The sequence below is a fragment of the Sceloporus undulatus genome, chromosome 6 (genome assembly GCF_019175285.1).
Source record: "Sceloporus undulatus isolate JIND9_A2432 ecotype Alabama chromosome 6, SceUnd_v1.1, whole genome shotgun sequence".
NCBI lineage: Eukaryota > Metazoa > Chordata > Lepidosauria > Squamata > Phrynosomatidae > Sceloporus > Sceloporus undulatus.
The window spans coordinates 2647069-2673478 of record NC_056527.1 but is presented as its reverse complement, the minus strand read 5'-3'; the positions used below and the strand labels follow the sequence as shown (position 1 = coordinate 2673478).

Genomic DNA, 26410 nt, shown 5'->3' with positions numbered 1-26410 from the left:
GGTTGGTGGCAAAGCAGAGGGGTGTTTCTTCTTTTTTGTGGGGGGAGTGTACCAGAGCCCCCCCCCCTTTTTCCATGAATGGTTTTGAAAGGGATGTGGCCACATTGGATGGAGATGTTGCAAAAAATGTCTTCCCTGTCTCTATGGCAACCGTGGGGTAAATAAACCGGGGGGGGGGCTGAGGATGGGGATCCAGGAGGATGGACTCATCTCCCCCCAGAAGTGCAGGGCAAGGCATTTAAGAAAGGGAGGAGGCGCTGGAAACATCTTCCATGACCTTCCTTCCAAGCACTGGGGGGATCAATAGAAGAATGGGGTCCCCATCCATCCATCCCTCCATCCAGACCCAGATCCAATTTGCCAATCCCCAATTTTCCAATTCATTTCAGAATCCCTTAATTTCTCCCATTCAACTATGATCCTTTTTCTTTTTGCAAGGTAAAAAATAAAATGGCACGCCCCTCAGTCCAAAACTGGATCCTTCAATGCTTTCAGTCCCCCCCCTTTTACTTTTTTTTCCAGGTGTATTTTTTGGAATTTTAGGGGGGGGATCCGGGGGTCCCACCCCACCCAGCCTCACCCCTAAACCCATCCATCCATCTAATCCTTTCTGCCATTTTATTCCACTTGGAACATAGGATCCTCCTCAACGATTGTGTCTCCCTTTGCGAAAACCCTTGGGGACAATTTTTCTCGGAAAACCCAACATTAAAACATTGTGTATAAGTAAAAGAATGCCCCCTCCCACCCTATTACTTGTGGGTTTCTCCCCCATCTTGACAATAGTGCCCTCCTTATGGGGAACTGGGAGACCCTTTTGTCCCCCAGGAGATAAAAGCACTCCAAAGAGGAACCCATGGAACACCTCGACGTTTCCCGTATTTACACCCCGGTTGCCACCTTCCTCGCCTCTTCCTTCTCCATCTTTGCAAGGCGTCCGCACCTCCCAGTGATTAATTCTGCTCTACTACACTTGAAATGAGGGGGAAGGAGTGAGAAAGATGACTTGGAAAGCAAGAGGATGTGTGGGAACCAAGAAACCAAGGAGTCGGGGACTATTTTTGCCACAGTCTCTGTGGCAAGAAAGAAAAGCACATGTCTTTCTATATATATATATGTGTGTGTGTGTGTGTGTGTATTTATATATTATTTCACACCATTGGGGAAATACCATGCAGTTCGTACTATCACAGGCTACGTCCACACTGGAGAAATAATCCGGTTTGGCACTGCTTTTACTGCTGTGGCTCAGTGCAATGTCATTGTGTGAATTGTAGTTTGTTGTGGCACCAGATCAGTCACAATAAATTCCCATTCCCACAATGTGTGGCACAACAAACAGCCATTTCTAGAATGCCATCGCATTGCCCCACAGTGGTTAAGGCGGCATCAAACCAGATTATTTCTTCTTTGTGGTCTCTGTGGAGGTTTGGAAAAGAGGAATGTACCCATGTCACGACATGCCTATCGTCTCATGCACATCTCCTTTTTCTCCTTTGCCCTTGTGTTTTTTCCTCTAGTGTCTGCACAGCTACCACGATCCACAAACACCACTGAACGGGGTTCTCTTTGGAGGGAAAGCCCAACGCAGACCCCCGCCAAAGGGGCATTGTTGGGCATGGAAGGCCAGGCGTCGGCAAAGAACGGCGACACATGGCACGGCGGCAACGTTTCCTTGATGGAGGCCTCACAAGCATCCGGAGTGAAGGAATCCCAGCTCAAGCCACCTGCGGTCCTCTCCGCCAGGGATGGCAAAGGCATGGGGGAAGCCCCATCTGTTGGCGGCCCCCCAGGGACGGACGTTTCAGTGAGGTACTTGTCTGGAGAGATGGATGAAGAGAAGAACGAGTCGGGCCTTTGTCTGGGCTGTTTGGCGATGGGAGGGGAAAATTGGGAGGCCGCTCAAGCGTGGGAGCCTTTGTTGGGCCAGCGAGAGGATGAGAGGCCCATGGAGGCATTGTCTGGGGGAACTAGCTTTGCTAAGCCCCCCGAGGGACTGGACGTGGCTTGGAAGTTATCGGACAAGAAAGAGACACCAGGGATGCCTTCGCCCGATAGCCAAGAGGAAACCAGTAGTGGAGACCAGCATGCTCGGGCTGCCCCAGATCTGGAGGATTTGGCCGAATGGACCACAGTCCTGACTGACCTCCAGTTTCATACCGAGACAACTTCACCATCTGGTCACAACAATGCTGAAGGAAGCCTTCTCCTTGACACGCTCGGGGGTAAGGGGTCCACCACTCCGGTGCTGAGCGGTGGGCCCACTTCAAAGGTGGCCGGTGGGGTGCCAGGCCAAGACTCGGCCCAAAAGGAGGAACCTTTGGAATTGTGGGTGGAAACGGTGTCCACCATCTTGCCGGAGGAAGGAGCGCAAGGCCGTACGGACCTGAGCTGGCCTGAGGCAGGGACCCCGTCACCGGCACCAGTCACACCTCTGACCCCGAAGGCATCCCCAGACCCCTTGGCCTCAGAAATCATTGACATCGATTACTATGACCTGTTTGATGGGGAGGGCTTAGGGGGTCCCGGTCCAGATTCCACCAAGAGGAAACCGTCAGAGGACAAAGGGATGTCGTGGTCCCTCCACGACCTTTACGATGACTTCACGCCTTTTGACGAGGCCGATTTCTACCCCACCACCTCCTTCTACACGGATGGGGACGAGGAAGACCTGGAGGAGCCTGAGGAGGAAGAGGAGGAGGAAGAGGAGGAGGAAGAAGAGGATGTGGGGGGTGGGTTGGCTCGGGACCTGGAGGATGAGAACGACTTCCGGTCCCCCACCGTGGCCCCGTCCAAGACCCAGACCGTAGGGCAAGAAGCAGAACCCACTAGCCGGCGTTACCTTGTCCCTCCACTACAGACTTTTATCATCTCCGGGGGGAGTGGCGTGGCCAGTCCCAGGCCCCCTCCGGCCGAAACAGGAAGGGACCTTCACCTGTCGGTTGGCAGTGGCACAAGTGAGAACGGCACTGAGTGCCGTAGCGGCTACATCCGGCACAACACTTCCTGCCGCTCCGTGTGTGACACTTTCCCCAGCTACTGCCATAACGGAGGACAGTGCTACCTGGTGGAGAACCTGGGCGCCTTCTGCAGGTGAGTGGGCGGGGCTTGTCTGGCAGGTGAGAATGATGTCTGCACTGCAGTTATGTCAGTTTGATGCTGCTTTGACAGCTGTGGTTCTACCCTGTGGAATAATGGGATTTGTAGTTTGGGGACGGACCTAGAATTCAGTTCCAAAACACACTGCGGAAATAATCCAGTTTAACACTGCTTTAACTGCCCTGCCTCACTGCTAGGGAATCCTGGGGATTGTTGTTTATTGTGGTACTTGAGCTCTCTGACAGAGAAGGATAAATGTCTCCCAAAACGACAGTTCCCAGAATTCCCTAGCATTGAGCCATGGCAGTTAAAGCGGTCTCAAACTGGATTATTTCTGCAGTGTGTTTTGGACCTCTGTAACCCTGATAAATCTGGCTTTCAATTCCAGAATATCCAATCTTGTCGAAGCTGATCAGGGTTGCCATTTTGTTGTTGTTGAAAGGCTCCTCCTTGCCTTTAACAACTGTATGAAAGCCAGACAAAGTGCCATGTGTATGGATGGTGCTATATACATAAATGATGATGGCCATAGAATCATAGAGTTGGAAGGGACCACAAGGGCCATCTAGTCCAGCCCCCTCTTCCAACTCTATGATTCTATGATCATCATCATTTATGTATATAGTGCCAAGATATATACATCATCTTTTATGTATATATCTCTTCCAACTGTATGATGATGATGGTGGTGGTGGCGGTGGTGCTCTGCATGTTGGAAATAGATGTTGTGTTGAATTTGGCCAGTGTAAATGAGTGAAGATCTGGTTTCAGTTTGGCTTCAGAGAATGTGAATTAATTTCCAAATTGCATATTTATTTATTTATTGCACATTTATTTATTTATTTATTTATTGCACCTCCTGAGAAACAAAAACAGATTGGTTGAAATCAGCCAGACAGGGCTTCTGGTTGTGTTGGTCCCATTGGTGTAGTTCTATGGGGAAGATCACGGGGGATGGAAAATGCTCCCCACAGTATAGGGTAGCATCCCATATGAGTGAGCCAAGCCACATGCAAAAATGCACCAGGGTCATAAACAGGAAGGGTCTTTTTATTATACATGGTGGAGGTGTGAAATAGCCAAAAGATACTGGATTCAAAGACATGGCTGAATACAGAAAATCCTATTGGTTAATTGTCCATTGAAACCTGAACTTTTTCTGCTGGGAATGTTTGGTGAGCGACTGGAGAGGAAGAATAATGCAATATGTGACCTTAGCTGCGAAAATGGTATATGCTCAGAAATGGAAGGAAGGAGGATTTAGTTCCTGCAAAAGAAGAGTGGCTATCTAAACAGAAGGATTTCGCAGAGATGGATAAATGGTCAGTTCCAGTTCAAGAAAATTTATGAACAAGATTTTGGAAAGATGAGGGTTTTTTTTAAAAAAGAAGAGAAGAGATTGTTAACTGACCTTTTGAAAAATAATGGTGATATAATCATTAATATGAGTTCAATTAATTAATATGAGTTAAATATAGAGATGAAGAGTAGTTATTAGAGAGAATAAAGAGGGCTGGAACCTATAAAGAATTTACCTGCAGAAGAGATAGTAGAAAGCCATATTTTTTAAAATGCTGTTTTGTTATTTATTCTGTTGTTGTTTGTTTGCGTATACAAACTGAGTCTTTCATATCTGAAATGCTTGGGACCAGAAATGTTTTGGATTTTGGATCTTTTCAGGCTGAGGGATTTTGGAATGCCTGTGTTTTCCCACATAGACATAATGGGGATGGGACCCAAGTCTAAACACAACATTCATGTATGTTTCATACACTCCTTATACAGATTGCCTGGCGATGTGTAAATTTATGTAATATTTTTAGTTATTTTGTGCATGAAGCAAAGTTTGTGCCCCTGGAACCATCAGAAAGCAAAAGTATCTCAACCAGCCATGAAAAAATTTTGGGTCTTGGAGTATTTTGGATTTTGAAATTTGAAATTTCAATAAAGGAGACTCAACTCATTTAATTACAATGACCCCCCCCCTCCATTTTCTGGGGTGTGGAGTGAAGGACGCCTGTGAATGTGGAAAACCTGCAAATAAAAGAATACTATCCTTTTTACCGAAGGGAACACCTGTGGTCAACATCTGCCATAAATTGACCATAGAACCATGGAAGGGATGTCATGTTCTCCAGCACAACTCTGTGGTCAACATCTGCCAAACATTCATCATAGAATCATGCTGGAGGACCTACAAATGTCTAGAGAAGTGGTTCTGTCTGGGCCCAGTGCTATTCAACATCTTTATCAATGACTTGGGTGAAAGAATGGAGGGAATATTTATCAAATTTGCAGATGACACCAAATTAGGGGGAATAGCTAATACTCCAGAGGACAGGATCAAGATTCAAAATGACCTGAATAGACTTGAAAGGTGGGCCAAAGCTCACAAAATGAAATTCAACACGGAGAAATGTAAGGTACTGCACTTAGGGAGGAAAAATGAAATGCACAGATATAGGATTATGGGGGACACCTGGCTTAAGGAGAGTTATACGTGTGAAAGGGATCTAGGAGTCCAAGTAGACCACAAGTTGAACATGAGTCAACAGTGCGATGAGGCAGCTAAAAAGGCCAATGTGATTCTAGGTTGCACCAATAGAAGTATAGTGTTTAAATCAAGGGAAATAATAGTGCCACTCTGTTCTGCTCTGGTCAGGCCCCACCTGGAATAATACTGTGTCCAGTTCTGGGCAAAACAATTAAAAAGGATGTGGTGAAACTGGAGTCATGTGTCCAAAGGAGGGCGACTAAAATTGTGACAGTCTGGAAACCATGAGGCCCTATGAGGAATGGCTGAGGGAGCTGGAGATGTTTAGCCTGGAGAAGAGAAGGTTAAGAAGTGATATGATAGCCCTGTTTAAATATTTGAAGGAATGTCATATTGAGGAGGGAGCAAGTTTGTTTTCTGCTGCTCCAGAGAACAGGACCCAGAACAATGGATGCAAACTGCAGGAAGAGAGATTCCACCTCAACATTAGGAGGAACGTCCTGACAGTAAGGGCTGTTTGACAGTGGAATAAGTTGCCTTGGAGTGTGATGGAGTCTCCTCCTTTGGAGGTCTTTAAACAAAGACTGAATGGTCATCTTTTGGGGGTGCTTTGATTGAGAGTTCCTGCATGGCAAATAGGGTTGGACTGGATGGTCTTTGGGGTCCCTTCCAGCTCTATGATTTTATGATTCTAACTTCTAGGTTCTCCAGCACAATTCTATGGTCAACCTCTGGCAGAGTTGCACTGGAGGACCTTAGAGATTCCTAGAGAGAACATATTAACCAAAGCTAAAAATAATCAAATCTGCAAAAGTCAAAGCCACAAATGTCGATGGACAACGGTAATATGAGATGCTTGGCAACACTACATCCAGCTCAAGGATTTGTGGGTACATGCAGAGTATTACTCGTAAAAAAGCCATGCCCCATTTAAACCCCTGTTTATGCCAAGCAGGTGGCAGGAGGGCTTTTCCGCGCGCCTGTTTGGTGCCCTCCTGCCTCTTCCGTGGGAGAGGAAATTAGGTCAAAGCCGTGCGGACAAGACGCCATCCCTTGGTAATCCCTAATCAGTTCTGACACCGTGCCGCCTGGGAATGTGGCACCAGTCAGCAATGCGCCTTGGGGGCTTGAGTTCAAGACATGAGGTGGATCCCAAATGCATAGGGGCCTGCTATGGATACCCAGTTAGTCCTTTGCTGTGTAAGATACATCCCAGTGGCAGCTAGAACAGGTCTAATGTCAGTCTGCCATGTCGAACCCGTTCTGGGTTTTAGACTGAATGTCCAATGTGAGGGATAAGGGGTAAAGCATTGGATCACAGTCCAAAGCACACTGCAGAAATAATCCAGTTTCGGATTGCTTTAACTGCCCAGGCTCAGTGCTAAGGAATTCTGGGAATTGTATTTTTGTGAGACATTTAGCCTTCTCTGCCAGAGAGCTCTAGTGTCACAACAAGCTACAATTCCCAGGATTCCCTAGCACTGAGCCAGGGCAGTTAAAGCGGTCTCACACTGGATTATTTCTGTGTTTTTCAGACAAATGCCTGCAAAGTTTGGATTTCTGCCCTATTAATATGGGAGCCAGACTGGAGATTTCTGTGGCAGAAATAACTTGCCCTTTCATCCAGGAGGCAGAGGCCTAGAAGGTTGGGGAAACGAATTCAAATCCTGGTTATCTGTGGTCTCATGATTTGCTAGAGGCCCGTGATGCAGGCTCAGCACTCACAGGATGAGCGTTTTGCCATTGGCAATGGATCCTTGGCCATGGTCCTTAAAAGGTCAAAATGACCCAAATAGACTAGAAAGCTGGGACAAAACTAACAAAATGAAATTCAACAGGGAAAAATGTAAGGTACTGCTTTTAGGGTAGAAAAATGAAATGCACAGATATAGGATGGGGGACATCCGACTGAAGGAGACTTATATATAATAATAATAATAATAATAATAATAATAATAATAATAATAATAATTTGTTTTATTTATATACCGCTATTCCAAAGATCATAGCGGTGAACAGCAAGTAAGCTAATTTGCCCCCAACAGTCTGGGTACTCATTTTAGCTCCCTCCTCGGAAGGATGCAAGCCTGAGTCGAGCTTGGGCCCTTTTGCTGGTCTTGAACTCGCAACCTTGTGGTTTTGAGTGAATGGCTGCAGTACAGGCATTTAACCACTGCGCCACCAGGGCAGTGTGAAAGGGATCTAGGAGTCCTAGTAGATCAGAAGTTAAACATGAGTCAACAGTGTGATGCAGCAGCTAAAAAGGCCAATGTGATTCTAGGCTGCATCAATAGAAGTATAGTGTCTAGATCAAGGGAAGGAATAGTGCCACTCTGTTCTGCTTTGGTCAGGCCTCACCTGGAATAGTCTTGTGTCCAGTTCTGAGAACCACAATTCAAAAAAGATGCTGACAAGTTGGAGCATGTCCAAAGGAGGGCAACCAAAATGTTGAAGGGTCTGGAAACAATGAAGCCCTATGAACAGAGACTTAGGGAACTGAGTATGTTTAGTCTTGAGAAGAGACAGTTAAGAGGTGGTATGATAGCCCTGTTTAAGTATTTGAAGGAAAGTCAGATTGACGAAGGAGCAAGCTTGTTTTCTGCTACTCCAGAGAATAGGACAACGGAGCAATGGATTCAAGCTGGAGGAAAAGAGATTTCATTTAAGCACTGAGATTGTAAGAGCTGTTTGACAGTGGAAGACATTCACTCACAGAATGGTGGAGTCTCCTTCTTTGGAGATTTTGAAAGAGAGACTGGATGTTGGGGATGCTTTGACTGGGAGTTCCCGCACGGCAGAATGGGGCTGGATTAGATGGCCCTTGGGATCTCTTCCAACTCTATGATTTTATAATTCTATGATCCGTCCAGATATTTAAATATGGCTGTTGTATTCCTTCAAGCTAAACATACCCGGCTCCTTAAGTTGTTCCTCAGGGGGCTTGGTGGTTTCCAGACCCTTCACCATTTTGGCCGCCCCCCTCTGGACATGCTCCACCTTGTCCACATCCCAGTGGTGCCCAGAACTGGACACAGGATTCCAGCTGAGAAGATCTAGGCCAAAGCAGAGTCGAGTAGCACTACTCCTTTCATCGATCTGAACACTATGCTCCTGCTGAGGAAGCCTAGGATCACATTGGCTTTTTTAGCTGCTGCATCACACTGTAGATGCTTTAGTGTGTAGTTTACTAAGACCCAAAGATACAGACCTTTATTGGGCCAAAAAAAGAGAGAAAGTAAAAACTGCCACTTCAATAAATTTCCAGGTGCAACACTTTGCCTTTTAAATAGGTTGTAAGGCCGCTGAGTACTTTTTTAACATCAGAAAATACCTATTTTTCTTAGTGAGAGGGATGGAGAGAGGGGCAGGATGGGCCTTGGATTCGTGTTGCCAGGGGGACCCCCTCCTGACCCACGGACCCCTCAAAATTGCCATGGGCTACCCACACTTCTGCATATGTGGAAGCCTCCATTTAAATTTCTCCTAAGTTGAGATCTTTGCTCAGGGACCCAGGTCTACTAGGGCTGGGGCTTTGCTCTCCTTTATAACATTAATGAAGAGAGTCAGTGTTGTGGAGTGGTTTAAGTGTCGGGATGTGATTCTGGAGGCCAGGGTTCAAATCCCTGCTCAGCAGTGGGAACCCACCGGGAAAGTCAAAGGCTTTCACGGCCAGCATCCATAGATTTTTGTGGGTTTTTGGGGCTATGTGGCCATGTTCTAAAAGAGTTTGTTCCTGATGTTTCACCAGCATCTGTGGCTGGCCTCTTCAGAGAATGCTGGCATGGAAGAGAATGGGGTACATATATACCGTTGGTTGAGAGGAAGCAATTTACTTGTTCATCTGTGTATTGTTCTGCTGCTGAATGGCAAGGCCTCCGGGGTCTATTTAATTCATGATCCATTGTCAGCTGGGAAATCCCCCGACCCTGACGCTGGTTTGCATTTGCATTTGCAGGCTATGGATTTTAGTGTTTTTTTTCAGGACTGGTAGCCAAACCTTGTTTACTTTCAGGGTTTCTTCTTTCCTTTTGAAGTTGTCCAGGTGTTTGTGGATTTCAATGGCTTCCCTGTGCATGCTGACCTGGTAGTTTTTGGCATGATCCAGAATTTTGGTGTTTTCAAACAGCATTTTATGCCCAGGATGGTTTGTAATGTGCTCTGCTACTTCTGGTTTTTCTAGCTGATTCAGTCTGCAGTGTCTCTTGTGTTCCTTGATTCGTGTTTGGATGCTGCGTTTGGCGGTCTGCATAGGCTACATAAGGACCACCAAACACAGTGGTCAAACACGAATCAAGGAACACAAGCTGACCATAGAGTTGTGCTGGAGAAACTAGGTGTTCCTAGAAAAACACGTCTCTAGGCACTTGTAGGTCCCCCAATATGTGTCTGGATTAGGGTAGCCATAATGGAGGACCTCCAAACCAGGACAAATGTAGGACCAGGTTTGAAAATGTAGGACTTAAGTCCTACATTTTCAAACCCTGTCCTCCTCCTCCTCCTCCCGGCTTGGGAGGAAGCCTAGGCCGGCTCCCAAGCCGGGAGGAGGAACGGGGGCCGCTTGGAATCGCAGCGATCGCCGCGGTTCCAGCGGCCTCTTCCTCCTCCCGGCTTGGGAGGACGCCTAGGCTGGCTCCCAAGTCGGGAGGAGGAACAGGGGCTGCTTGGAATCGCAGCGATCACCGCGGTTCCAGTGGCCTCTTCCTCCTCCCCGGCCTCGCAGAAGCCTTGGAGGACCCCATGATTGCGGAGCCGCCTCCAAGGCCTCGCTGTGGCCTGGGGGGCAGCGTCTCCGCGGCCAGAGCTCCGACTGTGGAGAGCGCTCCTAGGCCTCAGCGAGGCCTTGGAGGACCCTGTGGCGCACGGAGGTGGCCGCGGGTGGTGCCGTCCCGGTCTGGGCGCCAAACCGGACCGGGACCGGGACGGCACCGCCCAAACCGGGATTGTCCCGCCTACAGGCGGGATATGGCATCCCTAGTCTGGATTAACTTCTGGCAGATATTGACCATAGAGTTGCATTGGAGGACCTGAAGATTCCTAGAGGGGTGTCCTCCCTCCCTCCCCCCCTCTCTCTCTCTCTCTCTCTCTCTATATATATATATAGATATATATATATACAGTAGTCCCTCGGGTACGAAATTAATTCGTTCCGCCGTTCCGTTCGTAACCCGAGTAATTTCGCAACCCGAAAAGGCTTTCCGTTAGCGCTGGAAAGCCGCTAGCCGCGCTTTGCGTTTGAATTTCGCGCTGAAAAAAAATTCGTAACCCGAAAAAAATATCGTAACCCGGAACAGTTTTTTCCAATCTAACTTTTTTGTATCCCGGAAATTTCGTAACGCGATCAATTCGTATCCCGGGGCACCACTGTATATGTGTGTGTGTGTGTGTGTGTGTGTGTGTGTGTGTGTGTATATATATATATATATAATTTGTGGTTTTTCTACATTCACGGGGGTCCTTCACCCCTAACTAACCCCAGCAAATGTGGAGGGACCACTGTAGTTTAACATCAGCTCAGGAGTAATATTTTCTGAGCCAGCCACTTACACATGGATGAAAGTAGTGATGTGGCTGAATCTGTGGCATACCTTTCAGGTCTATGACCATTTGCTGGTCAGCACTCTGGGCCATGGCAATGCCCTCTGGACACTTGGCATGTGTGGGTGGACATTGCATATAGAATACCTCCTTATGCAATCTCCAAAAAAGAACATATACATAATCCTATTACAATAACATCCAAAATCCACAAGCTAGCAATACCTTTATGGGACCAACCAAAATGCACAAAAATACACATTGCAAGCTTTCTTCTTCATCAGGCAAAGATGTCAAACAAACAAAAAAAAACCATACAAGAAAAGAAAAATATGACATGGTTGGTTCCAAGCCTGCATCATCATCATCATCATCATCATCATCATCATCAATAATAATACAGTGGTACCTCGGGTTACGAAATTAATTCGTTCCGCCGCCGCTTTTGTAACCCGAAAAGCCTTCACAAGCCGAAAACCCATAGGCGCTAATGGGGAAAAGCCGCGATTTCGTGTGAAATAGCGCCGAAAAGCACCAAAAAATTTTTCGTAACCCGAAAAAACATTCGTAAGCAGGAACAGTTTTTTTAAGTGGATTTTTTTCATAACCCGGAAATTTCGTAAGGCGGCGCATTCGTATCCCGGGGTACCACTGTAATAATAAAGTTTTTATTTTTATCCCGCTCCTTCCTGCGATCAGGGCGGCTTACAAAAAGGTTAAAAACAGCAGTACAAAAAACATTGTAAAATACAAACATATCACACGCCATCATCATCATCATGCTTTGATTGAGAGTTCTTGCATGGCAGAAGGGGTTGGACTGGATGTCCCTTGTGGTCCCTTCCAACTCTACGATTCTATAATTCTATGATCATCCTCATTTATAATTATATTTATTTGTACCCTGCTTTTCTCCCAGAGCTGGGACCCAAGACAGCTTACAGTCTAAAAACACAGTATGATTAAAATTAAATTAAAAACTACCAGAAGTGGAAGAGGTTGCTGTTCTCAGTTCAAGTGGCATGAAGGGACATTCAGGCAGGCAGGCCTTCCTCCTTTTAGCCATATGGATAGTCTAGGAAATAAAAAACATTAAGTTCTATTAGCAAAGCAAAAAGAGATTCTTCTTTTGAAATCCAAGTTGCCTCCGTCCTTGGCTAGGTAGTTGTTGTTGTGTGCCTTCAAGTTCTTTCCAACTTATTTCAACCGTAAGGTGAACCTATCATGGGTTTTCTTGGCAAGTTTCTTCTGAAGGGGATTACCATTGCCATCCTCTGAGGCTGAGACAGTGTGACTTGCCTAAGCTCACTCAGTGGGTTTCTATGGCTGAGCCAGGATTCAAACCCTGGTCTCCCAGTGTCCTAGTCCAATGTACATCTGTTACACCACACTGTCCCTTTGTTAGGCAAAGAGCAGTGGATTTCTAGGGAAGCCATATTTTTGTATCAGGAAACATTTTTTAGGTGCAGTTTTGGTCAAATGTGCCAAATGTTGTCCAAATTTTATAGGAAAATGTTTAATCTTTGTTGGAGGTAGAAACCTCAAACGGTCAAGTCCCAGACTGTTGGCCCTCTCTGTAAGTTTCCCTGATGTGGCTACAATATGGTATCTTACGCACATCCAGAAAACATATCAAGGGGTAGCCATGTTGGCCACAGTCAGTATGGTGTAGTGGTTAGAGCATTGGACTACGACTCTGGAGACCAGGGTTCAGTTCCCTGTTCAGCCATGAAACCCAGTAGGTAGCCTTGGGCAAGTCACACTCTCTCAGCCTCAGGCGAAGGCAATGCCAAACCTCCTCTGGACAAATCTTGCCGATAAAACCCCATGATTGGTTTGCCTTGTGTGTCTGTGTTGTGTGCCTCCAAGTCATTTCTGACTTATGGCAACCCTAAGGTGTAACCTATTATGGGCTTTACTTGGCAGGTTTCTTCAGCTTTGCCATTGCTATCTTTTGAAGCTGAGAGAGTATGCCTTGCCCAGGATGACCTAGTGGGTTTCATGGCTGAGCCGGGTCTCCATAAGTCAGGAATGACTGGAAGGCACACAACACACACTTGCACAGCCATGTTGGCTACTGTAATGCTGGGTTATTGGTGACAACAGGATGCTAACCTTGGTATGTGTTCATGTGCAGAGGAGCACTTTGGCCTTCTGGCTATGGGCAGACTGATGCTCCCAGTTCCAGCCCCTGCCCCCATTTTGCTGACCCCTATTCCTCCCCTCCGTCTCTTTGGCCACAGGTGCAACACCCAAGACTACATCTGGCATAAAGGGATGCGCTGTGAGTCCATCATCACAGACTTCCAAGTGATGTGTGTGGCCGTCGGCTCGGCCGCCCTGGTGGTGCTTCTCCTCTTCATGATGACCGTCTTCTTTGCCAAGAAACTCTACCTGCTCAAAACGGAGAACAGCAAGCTACGCAAGACCAAGTGAGTGGGTGGCATGGATTTTGGGGTGGCATGGATTGGGCAGGTGGGCAGAGGGGGTATTTATTCTCTTTGGGATGGATGGAGACTGGCCATTTATGCTTAGGGTGCATCTCCACTGTCGAAATTATGCAATTTGACCCAACTTTAAGTACTGTAGTTCCATCCTATTGGAGCTCTGGGACTTGCAATTTTACAAGGTCTTTCACCTTCTCTGGGTGCATCTCCACTGTCGAAATGGTGCCGTTTGACCCCACTTTAAGTGATGTGCTTCCATTCTATGAGAACCATGGGATTTGTAGTTTTGCGAGGTCTTTGCCAGCTCCCCGACTGTTCCAAGTGGAGATCCCAGCTCTTGATGGGGAAATGCCTCTCCTGGCTCCAACTTTGTGATTTACGGCGCAGTCTTTGAGCTGGGAAAAACGCCAAGTGTGTGTGTGCTTGTGTGTATGTGTGCGTACAAGATGGAACAACTCACTCAGATGACAATTTGCTGCTCTCTGAGGGCTGTAAATTTTCCGGGTGCCGTCAGAGAGACAGGAGGGAAAAAGGTGAAATAGAGTGGCAGAGATGGGTGGAGGGAAGAGGCAGGAATATCACAGAGAAAAACCTAGACATCCCTGCGTGGCACATCCAAGGACTCAAAAAAGGTGTGTGTTTGTGTGTCAGAGAGAACGACAACTCTGCGGTTGTAGTAGTGTCACTTCACCCAGACCCCTAGGTTAAAGGGGGATCTGCACTGTAGAAAAAATCAGTTTGACGTCACTTTATTTGCTGTAGCTCCATCCTATGGATTCCTGGGATTTGTAGTTTTGCAAGGCCTTTTGCCATCTCTGGCAAAGAGAGCTGGTGCCTCATCAAACTGCAAATACCAGGATTCTGTGGGCTGGAGCCACAGCAGTTACTCCCCCCAAAAGGGAAAGGGGCTTTGCTCTGGTCCCCACAATAAATTCCAACTCCCAGAATTCCATAGCCTTAAGCCAGGATGCTGAAAAAAGGTACCAAACCAGGTTATTTCTCTAGTCTGGATGCAGCCATTGTTATGCTAAATCCTTCCGCCAAAGTCCAGAGCCCCCCCTTTTGCTCCAAACAGCCTGCTAACCCCAAATGACCCTGTGAGCATGTGGATGCGGCTGAGCGGAAGAGAGGAGAGAGCACAATCTCTCACACAATTGCACACACACACACAACACACACACACATTTTGATTGTTGCCACAGGCAAGGAAAAGCCCTTTTTGGATGCCAGGGCCGTGCCGCCGCCACCTCCTCCTCCTCCTCCTGCTGCTGCTGCTGCTGCGCTTGGGCTGGCCATCTCCCTAATGAGCTCTTAATTAATGTTTTGCAAAAAAATAACAAATGTCATTGGTAATTATCCAAGAGTGCCTTGCTCCCCTCTGCTTTCCAACATTCCCCAGCAAGGCCTCCTCCCCCGGAGACCGAACGAAGGGCAGCAGCGGCAATGAACAGGACTTAGGCAGTCAAGTAAAGATGCTCCCTGTTGCGTCTCAGGTCTGGCAGGTTTGGGGTCCCATGGGTGCTCTTTGGGGCTGCTAACACTAATGATAACTGCAGTGGGGCACCAGCACTCAGGAGTAACTGGAGGAACCCATTTCAGTGGGGTGGTGAATCCTCAGTGCTTTTTCATGTTGCTGTTAACTCTCCTGGAGTCAACTTTGACTCATAGCCATCCCATGGATGAGACCTCTCTAATTCTCCCTGTCCTCCACTGCTCTGGTTAGATCCTACAAATCCATGCCTGTGACCCCTGTGCTTGTGTCTAGCCATCTTTACTCTTTAGGATCTTGTCTAGTTCTTTCATAGCTGCCCAGTCTTCTTCTGAATTCTTGACTGCAGTCTCCGTTCCGATCAATGTTTGATCCTAGGTACAGAAACTCTTTTAACTATTTCGAGTTCCTCACTTTCTAGGTTGAATTTATGTAGCTCTTCCATGGTCATTATTTTTGTTTTCTTTATGTTTAGCAGTAATCCTGCCTTGGCACTTTCCTCTTTGACCTTCCTGAGTAATTGCTCCAATGTGAAGTCGAAGGCTTTCATGGACAGCATCCATAGATTTTCATGGGTTTTTTTGGGCTATGTGACCATGTTCTAGAAGGGTTTATTCCTGAAGATGCCAGACACAGATGCAGGTGAAGCATCAGGAAAACTCTTCTAGAACATGGTCACATAGCCCGAAAAACCCACAAAAAACTATAATTGATCCAAGTTTATGAGGTTTTCTGCTAGTAGTATGGTGTCGTCCACATATATCTTAGGTCACCAATTCCCACACTTTGGTCCCCCAGGTGTTTTGGACTTCAACTCCCAGAAGCCCTAGCTGGTTTGGCCAGCAGTTAGGAATTTGGGCAGCTGAGGTCCAAAGCAACTAGAAGACCCAGTTTTGGGAACAACTGTCTTAGGTGGTTGATGTTCCTTCGTCCTGTCTTCACTCCTCCTCCTCCTCCTCCTGAGTCTAAACCTGCTCTTCATACAGTATTTTCTGCATACCAGTTGAACAGGTAAGGTGAAAGGATGCAGCCTTGCTTGATCCCTTTACCATTTGAGAACCATTCTGTTTCTCCATATTCTGTTCTATCAGTAGCACCCCCAACATGGTTCAACCAGCCTCTGTTTAAAAACATTAAAGAAGGAGACCACCTACCATACTTCCAGGCAGCAGCATCTTCCACTGTCAAACCGTTCTTCCCTTCAGGAGGTCCTTCTTAATATTCAGGTGGAATCTCTTTTCCTGTAGTTTGCTTTGTGTCCTAGGACCTAGTCTCTGGAGCAGTAGAAAACAAGCTTGCTCCCACTTCAGTGGGGCATCCCTTCAAATGTTTGATCATCTTTAGCATGTCACTTAATCTCATCTGAACCTTCTGGCTGAGCAGAAGGGAAGAGGATTGCTGTTCCTCTGAACATCGAAGCTTTCAGAGGTGTTGAACTCTACCCTGGGAAATATGTCTGGCACCTTGGATAGTTCATTCATGCTCTTTTATGTTTAACCCCAGAGTTGATTCATCGCCCACCACTTCTATGGGACTCCTCCGCTGCAACTTGTAGGGGCCCATTGTTCTCCTGGGTATCTCCCTAGGACTTGTGTATCAAAATGTGGGCTTGCATTTACCTAAGCCAGGGGTGGGATGAGCGCCTGTCCCCCAAACATGGCCATTCTGTGGCCAGTGGACCATAGAATCATAGAGTTGGAAAGGTACCCCAAAGGCCAGCTAGTCCAACCCCTTGCCATGCAGGAATATGCAGCTACAGCACTCCTGAAAGAAGCCCATCCAGGCTCTTTTTAAAGACTTCCCAAGATGGAGAGTCCACCACCCGCCAAGGCTGTTCCTTCCACAGTCAAACACCAATCACAGTAAAAAAAACAATTCTTCCTTTTGTTTACATTGAATTGCTTTTCATGCAGTTTGAATCCATTGGATTATATCCAGCTCTGGAGCAGCAGAAAGCAAATTTGTGCCGCCATCTACATGACAACCCTTTAAATGTTTAAAGATGGCTGTCATGCCACCTCTCAGTCTCCACTTCTCCAAGTAAACCCTACTCAGTTCCCTTCATCATTTATTTTATTTTAACTTATTTTGCAGTATTTTATTTTTATTTATTTTACAGTATTTTATTTGGAGTTGGCCCTCCACATTTGACTTTTGCAGATTTGATTATTTGTGGTTTTGATTAGTATGTTCTCTCTAGGAATCGCTAGGTCCTCCAATACAACTCTACCGGAAATTGACCATAGAGTGCACTGGAGAATCTAGAAGTTCCTAGAAAAAACACTGCTCTAGGCATTTGTAGGTCCTCCAACATGATTCTATTATCAACAATGTTGACCATAGAATTGCACTGTTTAGTCCATGGAAAGCAGACACATTGAATCAATGCCTGCTTGAGGAGTCAAGGGGTAAGTAAATCCCATTGATTCCATGGGTCCTCGATAGTTGGCATTAACAATAGGAGCCCAGCCATCGCATCCGTATTTTCCTTGGGAATCCAACCATGCCCCACGTGCCGCTTGGGCTCTGCTGGTGGTCTGCTTGCCCTTTCCAGGTGTGGGGCTTCCATTGCAGAGTGGGAAGGGTCTGGAAGCCTGGGAATTGCCTCCGCCTGTCTTCTCGAGACCCCCCTATTCTTCCGAGGGTCATGGGAGCCAGACCCTGCATGTCAGCGCCTCCAACGGTCTCTCTTTTCTTCCTGGGAGTGAGCGGCTAATGCATGCAAATGAGCCGTTTGTGCATCCCTCCCCACAATCTTCCAGAGCACACAGTCACAATTCTTTGAGCCCCTTCTAAGAGCTTTGCCTGCGGAGGGAGCAGATGGTGCATTGTCTTCAGACAGGGCAGGGAGGACTGGGATAAGAAGGGGGACTGGAAGAAGCAAAAGATCCAAGGACCTGGCCTTTTGGGGGTCCTGAGCAGGAACCCCAGAATTGGTTTTAAACCGGGGAGGGGCCTTAAGATTGGTAGGCAGGTACTATAATTTTTGTCATTAATTTTTGCCTCCTTGGAGGTACAGGTTGAGACTCCTTTATCCAAAATTCCACAATATTCAAAAATCCATAGTGACACCTTTGCTTTTTCTGATGATTCATTTCATGCACAAAATTATGAAAAACATTGTGTCTGAAAATACCTTCAGGCTCTGTGTGAGTGTACTGTGGGCCCCTGGTATCCGCTGGGGTTTGGTTCCAGGACTCCCTCCGTGGATACCCAAATCTGTGGATGCTCAAGTCCCATTAGATACAGTGGCCTAGCAAAATGGTGTCCCTCCTATAAAATGGCAAAACCAAGAATTGTTTTTTGGAATTTGTATTTTTTTGGAATATTTTCAAGCCATGGATGGTTGAATCCATAGATAAAGAATCGGTGGATATGGAGGGCTGACTGTATAGGAATCATAAGAAACATCTCCAAGGTATTTCATTAAGTGGATGCAAATATTCCATAATCCCCCCCCAAAATATGAAATACTTCTGGCCCCAAGCATTTCAGTTAAAGAAGACTCAACCTGTACTTGCAGAGGGAAGGGAAGTTAATTTTTCAGCCTATTATTATGGAAATACAGTGGTCCCTTCACATTCACTGGTGTTAGCGGCGAAGGACCCCCGTGAATGTGGAAAACTGCAGATTAAAAAAGACTATTCTTTTTACCTAAGAAAAGACCTCTCTAGAAACCTCCAGGTCCTCCAGTGCAACTCTGTGGTCGACATCTGCCAAAGGGTGATCATAGAATCATGCTGGAGGACCTACAAATGCCTAGAGAAGTGTTTTCCCTAGGAAACTCTAAGCTCTCTAGTACAACTCTATGGTCAGCATCTGGCAGAGTTGCGCTGGAGGATTTAGAGAGAACATATTGATCAAAACCGCAAATAATTAAATCCACAAAAGTCAAAGTTGCATATGTGGAGGGCTAACTATATCCTTAAATATGAAGACAGGGGCAAACCAACAGAATGCCATCCAGTATGCATTCAATGTAGCTTATACCTGAATAAGTGTGCATAGGAGAATTGCAAGCGGCCTTTATTACTCCTGTCCTGGGAGGACTGAATGACCATCACTGTTGTAATATTTCTTACCGCACCATCATTTAATACCGATCGTTCCTAAGGAGGCCAGTAACATAGGAGTCTTGGGATTTGTATGCACTGGCAATCAGCTCTGGTGCCACAATTAACTACCATTCCCAGAATTCCATGGCAGTTAAAGTGGGGTCAAGATGGATGATTTCCGCAGTGTGGATATGCAGCACAAGATACTCCAGCCCAGAGTATTTTGGCTGTGCAGCAAGAGGTTCACACGCACAATTGTGTGTGTGTGTGTGTGTGTGTGTGTGTGTGTGTGTTTGTGCATGCAAAATGCTGGAAGGAACGGCAAGGTGGGCTTCAGGAGGGCTTCTAATTCTCCTTTCTCTCCTTCTTCTTTTCTCTTTCCTTTCCCTTCTCTTCTTCCTCTCCTTCTTTCCCCAACCCGGCAGATACCGAACTCCGTCCGAGCTCCACAATGACAACTTCTCCCTGTCAACAATTGCCGAGGGCTCCCACCCAAATGTAAGGAAATTTTGTGACACCCCGTGTAACCTCTCCCCTCATGCCCGTGCATTGGCTTACTATGATAACATTATCTGTCAGGTAACTTCGTCTTCTTCACGTCTTCCCCTTCTGCATGCCTCAGTCTTCCCTCCCCTTTGGACCCACCATGCCCTTCCACCCTGGACCTCACACCCCTTGACCCAACGCATGTTCAGACCAACACCAGCCAGGGGCCTGGAGTGCATCCGCACTGCACAGTTATTGCGCTCCGATCCCACTTTAACTGCTGTGTCTCCATTCAAGGGAATCCTGGGATGTCTAGTTTTATTTTTTTTAAATACACTTGTCCCTCCATATTCGCTAGGGTCAGGGGCACAAGACCCCCATGAATATGGAAAAACTGCTAGGCCCTCCAGTGCAACTGCTTGTCCCGTATAATTGGATGAGTTTCAATGTGTGCAGCCTGAGGATGTGGATAGGATCCTTGGAGAAGTGAGAGCCACCCCATGTGTACTGGACCCTTGCCTTTCTTGGCTCTTGAAATCAGCTAGAGGGGGGCTGACCGAGTGGGTAAAGGAAGTGGTGAATGCTTCACTGCAGCAAGGCAAATTTCCATCCTGCCTAAAGGAAGCTGTGGTGAAGCCATTACTGAAAAAGACCTCCCTGGATCCCGCCATTCTTGACAACTATCGGCCAGTGTCTAATATTCCATTCCTGGGCAAGGTTCTGGAACGAGTGGTGGCCTCCCAGCTCCAGGGATTTCTAATAATAATAATTAATAATTTATTTTATTTATATACCGCTATTCCAAAGATCATAGCGGTGAACAGCAAGTAAGCTAATTTGCCCCCAACAGTCTGGGTACTCATTTTAGCTCCCTCCTCGGAAGGATGCAAGTCTGAGTCGAGCTTGAGCCCTTTTGCTGGTCTTGAACTCGCAACCTTGTGGTTTTGAGTGAGTGGCTGCAGTACAGGCATTTAACCACTGTGCCACCAGGGCTCTATATGAAATGGATTATCTAGATCCATTTCAATCTGGCTTCAGGCCTGGCTATGGCACAGAGATGGCTTTGGTTGCCTTGGTGGATGACCTTCGCAAGGAACTGGACAGGGGGAGTGTGTCCCTGTTAGATCTCTCAGTGGCTTTCGATACCATCGACCATGGTATCCTTCTGAGCCGCCTCTCTGGGATGGGGCTTGGGGGCACTGTTATGCAGTGGCTTCAGTCTTTCTTGGAGGGGCGGGCCCAGAAGGTGGTGTTGGGGGACTCCTGTTCGACCCCTTGACCGCTGGCCTGTGGAGTCCCTCAGGATTCTGTTTTGTCCCCCATGTTGTTTAACATCTACATGAAACCGCTGGGAGAGGTCATCCGGAGTTTTGAGGTGCAGTGTCATCAGTATGCAGATGACACCCAACTCTATCTCTCTTTTCCATCTGATTCCAAGGAAGCTGTTCCTGTGCTGAACCAGTGTCTGATGTCAGTAATGGACTGGATGAGGGCAAACAAATTGAAGCTTAATCCAGACAAGACAGAGGTGCTCCTGGTCAGTCGTAAGGCAGATCAGGGAATTGGGGCTATGCCTGAGCTGGATGGGGTTACACTCCCCTTGAAATCTCAGGCTCGCAGCTTGGGTGTGCTCCTGGACTCCAGTTTGAATCTGGATGCCCAGGTCTGAGCAATGGCCAGAAGTGCATTTGCACAATTAAAACTTGTGCGCCAGCTGCGCCCGTTCCTTGAGACATCAGATCTGGCTACAGTGACACATGCTTTGGTTACATCCCATTTGGACTACTGTAACACACTCTATGTGGGGTTGCCTTTGGAAACTGTTTGGAAACTTCAGCGAGTTCAAAATGCTGCGGCCAGAATGCTGACCGGAGCCAGTTACAGGGAGCATATAACTCCTGTATTGAAACAGCTTCACTGGCTACCGGTTCATTTCCGAGCACAGTTCAAAGTGCTGGTTATGACCTGTAAAGCCCTACACGGCTTAGGTCCAGACTATCTGAAAGACCATATCTCCCCATATGAACCACCTAGAGCCCTAAGATCTTCAGGAGAAGGCTTTCTCTCGGTCCCACCACCATCCCAGGCTCTCCTGGTGAGGACCCAAAAGAGAGCCTTCTCCGTGGCTGCTCCTTCCCTGTGTAACTCCCTTCCTTCCACGGGAGACTAGGCTGGCCCTCACTGCTGGCCTTTCATAGGCAGGCAAAGACATTTTTATTTAAACAGGCCTTTTGAGATCTGGCAGGCTTGGTTTTATTGGGAGATGAGAGGGTTGGACTTGGACTTTTTCATTTTAACTCTGTATGTTTTAAAATTTTTATATTTGTAATTTTTATATTTTTATGATTTTAATTGTACAATTTTAACTTATGTTTATATATGTTCGCCGCTTTGGGTCCCATTTTGGGAGAAAGGCGGGACAAAAATAAAATAAATAAATAAACTCTGTGGTCAATGTCCGACAGACACTGACCATAGAACTGCACCAGAGGAGCTACAAAGGCCTAGGAGAGTGTCCTCTCTAAGAATCTCTAGGTCTTTCAGATCTACTTTCAGTTAAAGTTGACCATAGAGTTGCACTGGAGGACCTAGAGATTCCTAGAGAGAACATATTAATCAAATCCACGAATAATCAAAGCTGCAAATATCAAAGCTGCAAAAAACGGAGGGATAAGTGTTATTCATTTGTTTGTTTGTTGTTTTAAGCCTTCAGGTAGTTTCTGACTTGCGGCGGTCATAAGTGTTTTCTTGGCAAGTTTCTTCAGAGGGGGTTTGCCATTGCCATCTTCTGAGGCTGAGAGAGTGTGACTGGCCCAAGGTCATCCAATGGGTTGTATGGCCGATCCAGGATTCAAACCCAGGTCTCTAGAGCCATATTCCAGCACTCAAACCACAATGCCACCTTGGCTCCAAAACATAGTGCCTCAGACAACTTCAACACAATTCTTGATTCACAGACACTAGTGTGAAAAGAAAGCAGTGCCACGCTTAGTTGAAGGGAACTTCGGAGCAGCGGATTTAATATTACACATATATTATGCCAGCTCCCCGATTTTTCTTAGAGTTTACACCTTTGCACTTTAGGATCTTGTGTGGTTCTTAATTATTGATTATCTGTTTTATCTGTTTGGTTTATATCCATCCTGTCTCCCAAGGGAGCACACAACAAATAAAAACGAAGGACAGTGGTCCTTCCACATTTACTGCGGTTAGGGGTGAAGGACCCCCACGAATGTGGAAAAACCTCAAATAATAAACACTATTCCTTTTACCTAAGAGAGCACCTCTCTAGGAATCTCCAGGTCCTCCAGTGCAACTCTGTGGTCAACATCTGCTAGAAGTTGATCATAGAGTCATCCTGGAAGACCTACAATGCCTACAGAAGAGTGGTCAACTTCCAACAGAGTTGCACCAGAGGACTTTAACATTCCTAGAAAGAACATATGAATGAAAATCACAAATACAGTGCACCCGTGCCATACACGGGTGCACTATACACAGCTTTGAGCTTACACTGAAGCCGTGCAGCAGTTACAGAAATGGCGCACACACTGGCCAGTGTCGCAATCACGCACCACATTCTTTGCAATGGTACGTGAGCATACACGGATTTCCCATTACGCAGGGGGCTCTGGAACAGATCCCCCGTGTAAGGGAAGGGCCCGCCATAATAAAATCTGCAAAAGTCAAAGCCACAGATGTGGAGGGCCGACTAGTAAGGGTTTTGTAGGGTGCGGTATGGGAGGTCAATGGGGAGAGCGGCACCATGAGTTACCTCTGTGGGTGATGCCAACCCAAGTGGGGCCACTGGTTGGACCCAATTTTAAGCATCAGGAATCCAGTAGGGCCTTGCCTTACCCAGTCCAGTCCAGCCCAGCTAAGTCCCTGCTCCTCCATCCCAAACAAATACTACCCTGCTAACATCAAGGTCCTGAGTTGAATTATGCAACCTCACTTTGCCACGAGGGCAAATCTTGCACAGCCACTTCTGCACTGCTGTTTCTGTTTGGCTGGCCTCCTTGATGGTCTCCTTCCCCGTCTGCCCCATGTGCTCCTTCCCCCCCCCCCCACCTGCCCCGCTGTGTCCATTCCTCCTAAGGGCCCATGGAGGCCCCTAGCTTTGTCTGCCATGCCGTATGTCTGTCCACGTCTGACCCATTGCACCCGCGTCTGGCCCAAAGTTGTGCTGAGGAGGGATGGGGGGGGGGTGGAGAGATGCTGCTATGCCTTCGCTGCCTCCCTTACCCACAGCTGCCACTTTTTTACAGGGGATGGTGGGAGGGCTGGAGGATGCAAGAGCATGTACAGAGTATCGCTGATACGATGAGGTGTGTTTTTTGGTTTTAAAGCCCTCTCCTGGGCTTAAATTGGCAAAAATGTGGCAAAGATGTCCCCCCCCCATGCCTTCTGAGACACTGTTTGCATCTTTTGCTGGGTGCCATTAATTCATTTAACTGTTCTTCTCCCTTTTGCAAGAAAATTCCCAAAAACTGTGCAGCTTTCAAAGGCTATTGGCAGATTAGGATTTGTTGCTGCATGTCTTAAAGTTATTTCTGGCTTACAGCAACCCTAAAGCGACCTTATTGTGGGGGTTTTCTTGGGAAGATTTGTTCATTGTTTGCCTTCTTCTGAGGCTGAGAACGTGTGCCTTGCCTAAAGTAATCCAGGGGTTTCCATGGCAGTGCAGGGATTCGAACCCTGGTCTTGCAGAGTTCTAGGGTGCAGCTACACTCAACAAATAATGCAGTTTGACAGCTCTTTTAGTGCTGCAGCTCCATCTTATGGAATCCTGGGACTTGTAGTTTTGCAAGGTTTGTAAGCCTTCTCTGCCAAAGGCTGCTGGTTGCTCACAAAATTGTCAAGGATGGAGCCATGGCAGTTAAAGTGGTGTCAAAGTGATTTATTTCTACAGTGTAGACACACCCCTAGTCCAATGCACAAATGACAAAACCATGCTGGCTTCCAAAAATGGCCCTGATTTTGCCCACTCCTGTTTTAAAGATTATTTTATATTCATTGACAGAAGGCATTTGATTTTCTACTTTTCAGTGTGAAAACGATGATCTGATCAGCCTCCAGAACAGATAAAAAATAATATGAATTAAAGACGCACGCCTGTTATCGTCTCCCATAAGGCTCCTTGCGCTCAAACCCAGTCTGCTTTTAAACAGACCCCTGTTTAAGGGGGGCTTGTATAATAATAGTCAAAACAGCTAAAGCCCCAGATTAAAAAAAGAGATCTCTACAAGACCTTTGGGGGGGGGGGATGGATGGGTTAAGAAAAAAACACTGTAGGAATAATGCAGCTTGACACTGCTTTCACTGCCAAGGCTCCATCCTACAGGATCCTGGGATTAGTAGTTTTCTGAAGTACCAGCACTCTATGGCAAAGAAGCTTAAAGACCTTGCAAATCCCAGGATTCCATAGGATAGCAATAGCAAGCAAGTACATTTCTCTATGGCTTATTGGTGCAGTTAAGCACTCCCTAAGTGGTTTACAATGTGTAAGCTAATTGTAGGATGGAGGTACAGCACTTAAAGTGGAGCCAAAGTGCATTATTTCCACAGTGCGGATGCACTTCCAGTCGATCCAAACCAGGGATTTTGCCAAGCTCTGGCTTCCACTGGAATGCGCATTAGGAAGCCTCCCTTGCTATCCTTGCTTCAGTGCTAACTCTTTTCTCTTTCGTGCTCCCCGCTGCTCCCTCCTCCATTTAGGATGACCCCAATGCCCCTCACAAGCTTCAAGACCCCTTGAAATCCTGCCTGAAAGAAGAGGAATCCTTTAACATTCAGAACTCCATGTCTCCCAAGCTGGACAACGGGAAAGGGGACCTGGATGACGCAGACGTCAATTGCTTGCAGAACAACCTGACCTGACCGGAGGCAAGGAACGAGATGGAGAGAAGTGCAAAATGAAAAGGGGAAAAGAAAAGGAGAGAAAAAGTTTAATGCCAGCACGAGAGCCATTCCCTAGTGTACAAAATCTCATTTCTTGTAATTGTTCCGGTTCTTCTTTTTCCCCCCCTTCTTCCCCTGCACCCCCAACTTCATAGCATGCTTTGGTTTTTTTTTTTTCAGCAAAATAAAAATGATAATGATGATGATAATAATAATAATAACAATAATATTAATAATGATGATGATGATACACGAGAAGATGAGCTCCTCAAGTGTTTCCTCGATGAATCGTGTGCGTGGGGTTGTTTGGAATGTCTCTGTCTGTACCTTTTGCCTGGGTTTCGCTTGCTCCGGCCGCCCTCCTTCCCTCCCTTTCTGCGTCTGTGATTTCTAAACCTTTGCTGTGACTCGACTGACCTTTTTGTTTTTTATTTTTTATTATTTTTTTGGTACTTGACCCAGCCTTTTTTTGAGAAACAAGTTTTAAAAACATTGCAGGGGGGGTGGGGGGGGGATAAAAGATCTTGAAATAATAATAATGATAATAAAACAATTTTTTAAAATTAAAGCTGCGGCTTTGTATCTCTGCCAGCGGGACAGGACTGGGAAAGAAGGGGTCTTCGGACTTTAGTAAGGGGGGGACAGAGGTTCTCTTCTACCCTCCACAATGGCCAAAGCCCCCCTGATTCACTGTTTATCTGCTGCATCCCCCCTTCCTCGGCCATTTTGTTGTTTATGGAGACCGAGGGGGGATCGGAGTAGCATCTGGTCCTGCATTGTCCCTGGGACCAGATTGCCTTGGCTTTTCTAGCAGCTGCATCGCATGAATGAGGCAGCAGCTGGAAAAGTCAAAGTGATTCCAGACTGCAACAATAGGAATATAGTGTCTAGATCAAGGGAAGTA

At 46.7% G+C, this 26410-nt stretch overlaps 1 protein-coding gene across 3 annotated transcripts; it reads left to right on the top strand.

Annotated features, from left to right (window-relative positions):
* The first annotated feature begins 1449 nt into the window (after positions 1-1449).
* CSPG5 (chondroitin sulfate proteoglycan 5) lies at positions 1450-25695 on the top strand. 3 transcript variants are annotated; one of them, XM_042474762.1, is made up of 4 exons: positions 1452-3093; positions 13372-13560; positions 19545-19698; positions 25324-25695. In XM_042474762.1, the coding sequence occupies exons 1-4, from the start codon at positions 1475-1477 to the stop codon at positions 25483-25485; spliced, it is 2124 nt and encodes a 707-aa protein (XP_042330696.1). In that variant the 5' UTR covers positions 1452-1474; the 3' UTR covers positions 25486-25695. The 3 variants fall into 3 exon arrangements, with proteins under 3 accessions (XP_042330698.1, XP_042330696.1, XP_042330697.1); XM_042474763.1 differs by having other exon boundaries at positions 1460-3093; positions 19545-19617; XM_042474764.1 differs by lacking the exon at positions 19545-19698 and having other exon boundaries at positions 1450-3093.
* Positions 25696-26410: the final 715 nt, after the last annotated feature.

Bases quoted from the DNA above. Each gene is read 5' to 3' on its own strand.
- CSPG5 (XM_042474762.1), top strand. From the start codon at position 1,475: ATGCACATCTCCTTTTTCTCCTTTGCCCTTGTGTTTTTTCCTCTAGTG. The intron at 3,094-13,371 runs GTGAGTGGGCGG...CTTTGGCCACAG, and splicing joins AACCTGGGCGCCTTCTGCAG to GTGCAACACCCAAGACTACA. The intron at 13,561-19,544 runs GTGAGTGGGTGG...CCAACCCGGCAG, and splicing joins AGCAAGCTACGCAAGACCAA to ATACCGAACTCCGTCCGAGC.